This window comes from Stegastes partitus, unplaced genomic scaffold, assembly GCF_000690725.1.
Source record: "Stegastes partitus isolate 25-593 unplaced genomic scaffold, Stegastes_partitus-1.0.2 Scaffold2186, whole genome shotgun sequence".
Classification (NCBI taxonomy): domain Eukaryota; kingdom Metazoa; phylum Chordata; class Actinopteri; family Pomacentridae; genus Stegastes; species Stegastes partitus.
Window position 1 is genome coordinate 89,812 of NW_007579917.1, and position 8,170 is coordinate 97,981.

The 8,170-nt window shown below is 38.0% G+C and overlaps 1 protein-coding gene across 1 annotated transcript in view; it reads left to right on the forward strand.

The window, feature by feature from the left end:
• Positions 1-7,673, forward strand: part of plcg2 (phospholipase C, gamma 2) — a 54,086-nt gene extending 46,413 nt beyond the window's left edge. Inside the window, exons 23-27 of the mRNA XM_008304314.1 lie at positions 326-593; positions 4,330-4,533; positions 5,501-5,640; positions 5,743-5,851; positions 7,144-7,673. Of these exons, the coding sequence (XP_008302536.1) occupies positions 326-593; positions 4,330-4,533; positions 5,501-5,640; positions 5,743-5,851; positions 7,144-7,322 (900 nt within the window). The 3' untranslated portion in view covers positions 7,323-7,673. The remainder of the gene's footprint in view (positions 1-325; positions 594-4,329; positions 4,534-5,500; positions 5,641-5,742; positions 5,852-7,143) is intronic.
• Positions 7,674-8,170: the final 497 nt, after the last annotated feature.

The following is an 8,170-nucleotide window of genomic DNA, read 5'->3' on the forward strand; positions in this document are numbered from 1 at the left end:
CCAGAAGTCATGTAGGAGACTCTGAAGTCACCTGGAAGAAGGTTCTTTGGTCTGATGAGAATAAAATCGAGCTTTTTGTCCATCAGACTAGATGCGATGTTTGGCGATTTGGGGGTGAATACTAATGCAATTGATTTTTTTCACATTTTATCTTTATAATTAATTGACATTGTTTGTAAAAATCCATGTTGGGTTGACATGAAAGAGATTTTATTTGTCAATTCTTGTCCAAAAGCCACTAAATTGCTCATGATTCAAACTTAAAAGCAGTAAAAGGAACGCTGTGCATGTGGTGGAGTCTGAGCCCAGAGGTTCTAACATTTAAACGTCCATCGGCGGCTGCCGGCGCTGGTCGACGTGCTGTAACAGTCGCTCAGATTACATCTCAGTACAGTCGGACCGCCGCTCACACTCGTCTTTGTGGTTTCGCTGCTGCTCTGTCAGCGCCGCCGTGCAAACGAGAGGTTTCTGTCTTTCTGTCCAACCTCAGATGAGGCAGCAGGAGGAAGTGGAGAAGAAGGCAGAGGTTGCCATGGAGATGTCTGACCTGGTGGTCTACTGTCAGCCACGCAGCAAAGAGAAGGACCGCTTCGGTAAACACACGCTGACGCACAAACCAGCACAAACCGTCCTGCAGCGGCTGCACTTTAAAACCAGACAGTCCAGAAACACCGTCTGGAGAGTTTTACACAATGAACCAGCCGTTAGCTCCAGAGAAGCTCTGTAGACACACTGTGCTTTGTGTTCTTATGATCGTATTGTTGTTGTTGTCGTCATTTTGTGTCTCTTTGTAGTTGTTCTGGGTCTTTTTGCTGACATTTTGTGTCCTCCTGTGATTTTTTTGTGTGTTTTTATGGACAATTTTTGTCTTTTTGTGATTGTTTTCTGTGTCTTTGAGGTCATTTTGTGTCTCTTTGTAGTTGTTTTGTTTGTTGTTGTTGTCATTTTCTGTTTCTTTGTGGACGTTTTTTTGACTTTTTGTAATCGTAATGTGTTTTTGTTGTCATTTTGTGTCTTTTTTTCAACGTTTTGAGTCCTGCTGTGGTTTATTTTGTATTTCCACAGACATATTTTGTCTTTTTGTGATTTTTTTCTGTCTCTTCGAAGTCATTTTGTGTCTCTTTGTAGTTGCTCTGGGTCTTTTTGCTGACATTTTGTGATTTTTTGTGTGTTTTTATGGACAATTTTTGTCTTTTTGTGATTGTTTTCTGTGTCTTTGAGGTCATTTTGTGTCTCTTCGTAGTTGTTTTGTTTGTTGTTGTCGTCATTTTGTGTCTCTTTGTGGACGTTTTTTTTTACTTTTTGTAATCGTAATGTGTTTTTGTTGTCATTTTGTGTCATTTTGTCAACGTTTTGAGTCCTGCTGTGGTTTAGTTTGTATTTCCATGGACATATTTTGTCTTTTTGTGATTTTTTTCTGTCTCTTCGAAGTCATTTTGTGTCTCTTTGTAGATGTTTTGTGTCTCTTAGTGGAAATTTTTTGACTTTTTGAACTTGCATTGTGTGTTTTTGTTGTCATTTTGTGTCTCTTTGTAGTTGTTCTGGGTCTTTTGTCGGCTTTTTGTGTCCTGCTGTGACTTTTGTGTGTGTTTCTATGGACAGTTTTTGTCTTTTTGTGATAGTTTTCTGTGCCTTTCAGGTCATTTTGTGTCCCTTTGTAGTTGTTTTGTGTTTCTTTGTGGACATTTTTTTGACTTTTTGTAATCGAGTTGTGTTTCTGTTGACATTTTGTGTCTCTTTGTCGACATTTTCTGTCCTGTTATGATTTTTTTTTCTGTATGGACAATTTTTTGTTTGTCTTTGAGGTCATTTTGTGTCTCCTTATAGTTGTTTTTTGTCTTTTTATAAACATTTGCGTCTTGTTGTGGTTGCTTTGTGTCTCTTTGTGGACATTTTTTGACTTTGTAATAATACTGTGTGTTTTTGTTGTCATTTTTTGTCTCTCTGTGGACGTTTTGTGTTTTGTTTTGGTTGCTTTTTGTTGTTTTGTGTGTCTTTGTAGACATTTATTGACTTTTTATAATGGTATTGTGTGTTTTTGTTGTATTTTTCTGTCTCCTTGTATTTGTTTTGGATCTCCTTGTCGACATTTTGTGTCTGTGTTGAAATTTTGTGTCTCTACATAGTCATTTTGTGTCTCTTTGTGGAAATTTTTGTCTTGTTGTAATTGTTTTCTGTCTCTTTTTAGATCATTTTGTGTCTCCTTGAAGTTGTTTCGAGTCTTTTTCTGGTTATTTTGCTTCTCTGTGAACATTTTTGCACCGTTGTTATCATTTAATGTGTCCTTGTGGTCATTATGCATCTCTTTGTGATCTTTTTGTCTCTCTTTTAGTTACTTTGGACGTTGTTGTGGACATTTTGTGTGTTATTGTGGCTGCTTTGAGTTCGTTTGTGGACTTTTTTGTCATTGTTTTCTGTCTGTGTAGTCAATTTGTGGACATTTTCTGTCCTTTTGTGGTTGTTGTGCGTCTCTTCGTGATCATTAATCCACGATCGATCAGTTAGATTTGTTTGGAGAGAACAACAGACGCACAAACCCGACGCCTCCATCGCACATCGCTGTCTGGCTGCAGAGCTTTGAGCTGCAGCGCCTCGTCTTGTTCAGCGAGCAGCTACCTTCGCTGCTCTTTCACCGCAACAAGGTGGTAAACAAGCAGGAAGTGGCAAAAGGAAAAGACCTAAATGCGACAGTGCTTCCTGTGTTACACGTTCTAAATCTGGAGATGAGCTGAGCGACTCTGAGACCAGAAATCCTGCATCAGAGCGCCGGTTCGTCTGCACAGTTGTTCTCAGTCGCTGCTCCCTAAACAACACAAACCTCTGAAACGTTTACAGCGTACAAGGACTGATCAATAAGACGTTTAGTGTGTTGTTGTCGCTGTTTTGTGTCTCTGTTATTGTAATGTGTCGTCCTGCCACCGTTTTGTGTCTGTTTATGGTTGTTTTGTGTCTTTTTGCAGTCATTTTTTTGTCTGTTTTTCTCTGTTTTGTGTCTCTCTGGGCTTGTTTTGTGTTATTTTGTTGTCCTTTTGTGTGTCTTCTTGTCATCGTTTTGTATTTTTTTGACATTTTGTGGCTGTTTGTGTCTTTTTTTGTTGTTGATTGGCGTCTCTCTGTGCTTGTTTTGTGCCTTTGTAGGCATTTGATGTGTTATTATGGTCATTTTGTGTCTCCTTGATGTCATTTTGTGTCTCTTTGTAGTTGTTTTTTTGTCTTTTTGTCATCCTGTTGTGTCTCTTTGTCGTGTCTTGTCATCATTTTGTGTCTCTTTGCGGATGTTTTGTGTCTTAATCAGTTGTTTTGTGTCTCTTTATGGTCACTTTGTCTCTGTTTGTGGTTATTTTGTTGTCCTTTTGTGTGTCTTGTTGTCATCTTTTTGTGTTTTGTGGGCATTTGGTCTCTCTTTGTAATCATTTTGTGTCTTTTTTGTCGTTGGTTGATGTCTCTGTGCTTGTTTCGTTTCTTTGTAGGCATTTGATGTGTTCTTACGGTCATTTTGTGTCTCCTTGTACTTGTTTTGTGTCTTTTTACACTTATTTTATGTCTCGGTGCAGTTTCTTGGTCTTAACTTTATGTAAATGTTTCAAAACTTTGCGTCTCTGTGGTTGTTTTGTGTGTCTTTGTAGATGTTTTGTGTCTTAATCAGTTGTTTTGTGTCTCTTTATGGTCATTTTGTCTCTTCTTGTGGTTATTTTGTTTTGTTTTGAGTGATTTTGTTGTCCTTTTGTGTCTTGTTGTCATTATTTTGTGTTTTGTGGACATTTGGTATCTCTTTGTAGTCATTTTGTGTCTTTTTGTGGTTGTTTTTTGTCTCTTTGTAGCTGTTTTGTGTCTTTTTGTGGTTGTTTTTTGTCTATGTGTAGCTGTTTTGTGTCTTTTTGTCATCCTGTTGCGTCTCTCTGTCGTGTCTTTTCATTATCTTGTGTCTTTGTTGATGTTTTGTGTCTTAATCACTCATTTTGTGTCTCTTTATGGTCATTTAGTTTCTCTTTGTGGTTATTTTGTGTGTCTTTGTAGATGTTTTGTGTCTTGTGGTTATTTTGTGGATCCGTGGATCTTTATGGATATTTGTTGTGGTAGTTTTGTGGATCTTGTTGGACATTCTGTGTCTCTTTGTGGACATGCATGACAGTCCAGGTTGTTTTATCTCAGTAACTGCTCCAAGAACAGGACTTCTTCTTTACACTCAAACACTCCACACAGCCCTCTGAAGCAGAACACACTGACAGTATAAAAGGATTACCGTCCGTACAAAGATGCACCGCTCCCACTGCTCCTGCAACACAACGCATTTCCCTCCCGAGTAACTCCCCTGTTCTGTGTCTGTAGAGTCTTACAACTACAAAGAGATCCGCTCCTTCGTGGAGAACAAGATTCCTGGAAAGAGTCGCACCAAAGACTTCCTGCAGTACAACCGCAAAGCTCTGAGTCGCATCTACCCCAAAGGCCAACGCGTGGAGTCGTCCAACTACGATCCATACCCACTGTGGGCCGTCGGCTGCCACATGGTGGCTCTCAACTTCCAGACTGCAGGTAAAGTGGTTTTATCTGGGCTGAAATGTTGGAAGTCTGTGTTTATAGCAACAACTGTATTTCAAAATGAAAGTAGCTGTGACATTACCTGTGTTGCAAGATGCAGTTTTGTACACAAAGAAGAAGTACAGTATGGTACAGTCACCCTTCTTGGAAGCATTTCATTATATCGCTTTGTAACATTGAGTCACGCTGGAAGTTACACAGTTTGTGAAATGTAGATCATCTGGGTGCCGTGAATGTGTGTCAGTGATTGTCATATAAAGACTCCTGTATCTGGAAGGTCCAGTCACTCCTGGATAGAACTACACCATGAAGGCAAACGAACACGCCAAGAAACTCTGTGGAAAGGTTTTTCAAAAGCATCAGTCAGGAGATGATGTCCAGGTCACTGAATGTCTTAAATCTGGACTGGAGTTCACCAGAAGTCATGTAGGAGACTCTGAAGTCACCTGGAAGAAGATTCTTTGGCCTGATAAGACTAAAATTAATTATGAAGCACGGTGGTGGCAGCATCATGATGTGAAGCATGGTGGTGGCAGCATCATGATGAAGCACGGTGGTGGCAGCATCATGATGTGGGGTTCTCTGTAGTTGGACATGGAAGGCTTGTAAAAGTAGAAGGTAAAATGAATGCAGTAAAGTCTGGAGAACTCCTGGAGGACAACCTGATGCAGTCTGCAGGAGATCTGAGACTTGGAGAAGATTAGTTTTCCATCAAGACAATGAGCCGAAGCTCCACAGAAATGGTTTAATCACAACAATGTGAATGTTCTGGAGTTGCCAAGTTAAAACTCAGACCTCAGTCCAACTGAGATCTAAAAAACTGAGTCACTGAGCATGAAAGAGCCTCCTGAGGGAGGCCACCAAGACCCCATGACTCCTTTAAAGGAGTTAAAAGCTTGACGCCAGACGTCTTGTGGATGTCGTTGCGCTTTTGACAAGTTTTGATCCTGTGTCCACTCAGATAAATACACCCAGCTGAACAGCGCCCTCTTCAGTCTGAATGGATGTACAGGCTACGTGCTGCAGCCGGAGCCGATGCGATCCGACAGCTACGACCCTTATCAGGAGAAGAGGAAGGTCAAGTACAACATCAGGGTCAAGGTATGTCCCACACCGTCGCCGTAGTAACCTGGCTCGTGTTACTTCAGGCTCTAGTTTAACGTATTTTTTTTCCTGACATGTTCCCGTGTTTGTCCTCGGCAGGTGATCGCTGCCAGACACCTTCCTAAACCCGGCCGGAGCATCGCCAGTCCGTTTGTGGAGATCGAGCTGTGTGGACACACCGAGGAGAAGTTCAAAACCATCGTCTACCGTAAGAAATGAAACTGATGCTGTTCACTGAGCGGTTCTGAAAATAACTGCTGGATTAAACTCAGACAAGACAAACTCCTCCAGCAGCGGCATCCCCTCTCTCTAGGAATACAGGATTTATAATGTACATGTGGACTCAGACTTTACTTGCTAATTGTGCTTATGAAATGAAAAAATGACTATGAAATATAACCTGGTGTCTAAAATATAAAACTGGTGTTACAGAAAAAAAGTGGTATAAAATATAACAAAGTGACAGGAAAGTAATATTTGATTGGGGTAAAAAATACATTAAAATTGGTGGTAAAATTAAAACCTACCTTATAAAAGTCATTTTAATCCTTTATGTCTTTGAAATAGGACTTGATTTTTTTTTTCAGGTATTTTAGAGATGATAAATTGTGAAACACCAAGAAAAAACATTCACATTTTACCTGGAAATGTTTTAAAATTTCTTTCCAGGTATTTTCTAAATGATAACTTTAAATTTGTATCTTTAAAAAAAAAAATTTTTTCTCCAGGTATTTTAGAAATGATAGGTTGCACATTACAAAATATCATTTTTTTGATGTATTTTACAAATAATAATTTGTACATTTTAAAATGTAAATTTCTTTCCAGGTATTTTCTAAATGGTAATTTCTAATTTGTACATTTAAAAAATATACTTTTTATATTTTGTAAATTGTAATTTGTGCATTTTGAAATACTATTTTCTTTCCAGGTAGTTTAAAGTGATCATTTGTACATTTTTAAAAACCTGCTTTTCAGCTACGTTTCAAATAATGATTCATCAATTGTACATTTTGAAAATGTAATTGTAGTTTGAGGTATTTTCTAAATGATCATTTGAAATTTGTACATTTAAAAAAAAAAATAAAAAATCTAATTCTCCAGGTATTTAAAAATTAGAATTTGTCCATTTAGAAATATTATTTTCTTTCCAGGTAGTTTTAAATGATCATTTGTAAATTTAAAAAACAAAAAAAAGGCTTTTCAGGTATGTTACAAATAATAATGAATACTTTGTACATTTTTAAGTCTTCATGTTTTTTCCACATATTTTACAGATCATATTTCAGATTTCCTCCACAGTCCACTCATGTGGTTGTTGAAGTGATAATTGTCTTTGTGGGTGATGTTGAGAACCTTTAACCTTTGTAGAAACTCCGTAGAACCGGGAACCTTTGAGGCTGCGTTAGTTCCTGGAACTACAACGTTTCGGGAACTGCGTCTTCAGGTTTCGTGGTCGTGCCGATAACCTCCGGCTGAATCTTTGCCTGTTTTCTGCAGGTGACAACGGCCTGAACCCGGTGTGGAAAACCCCGGCAGAACCGGTGGAGTTCACCGTGTACGAGCCTGAGCTCACCTTCCTGCGCTTCGTGGTCAACGAGGAGGACATGTTCTCAGACCCCAACTTCCTGGCTCAGGCCACGTTTCCCGTCAAAGGCCTCCGCTCAGGTGGGAAGTGACACGAAGCTCTCGAAGGCCTCAGTCTGAAACCAGAGCACGACTTCATTCGCTTTGACACTTTTTATTTCAACTCTGACTCAGATTTCCGCATTAAGCTGCTGTTTGACGCCTGCTATGAATACTTTCACCCAGTTCAGACACGTTTACCTGCACACACAGTAACAGCAGCAGCTCCTCTCCTTTGATTTAGAATTAAATATCACAGTGAACATCTTTTAGTGTTTAGTAGTCGATAAAACTAAATATCAGCCAGACAGTCTGATCTACGTGATCACATCATGATAATTTAACACATTCAGTGTCTCACCTGCCTGCATGAAGGACTACGGAGCCCCAAAGGGTTTAATCATAAATAAATGTAAAAAAAAACAAACAAACAAAAATAACCTCATAAAATTAATAGTAAGAAAAACACATAAATAATAAAAATGTAACTAACAATTTTTCACGTAATTTGTAATTTTTTTTATCCTGAAATATGCTTTTATAACATAACTTTTGATATCTTTTTTTTAAATTCATGCATTGTGAAATAAAACAAACTGAAATCAAAGACTTGCAAAAAGTAAACTGTTTTTTAAAAAAGTGGCATTATGAATAATTTGATGGAGAAAACGACATTTTAAATATAAAAGCATCATTAAAATATATATTTTTAAAGTTGTATTAATAAATAGAAAAAGTTATGATACTAAGTTTAAAAAAAAAAAGAAGCTAATTGAGTCAAGATAATTCGAATTTAAAAATAGAAAAAGTAAAAACAAAGTAGAATCATGAAATAACGATTTTTAATGAAAAAGCAACATTACGAAAACTAAACACAAAATTGACATCAACCATTTTTAAA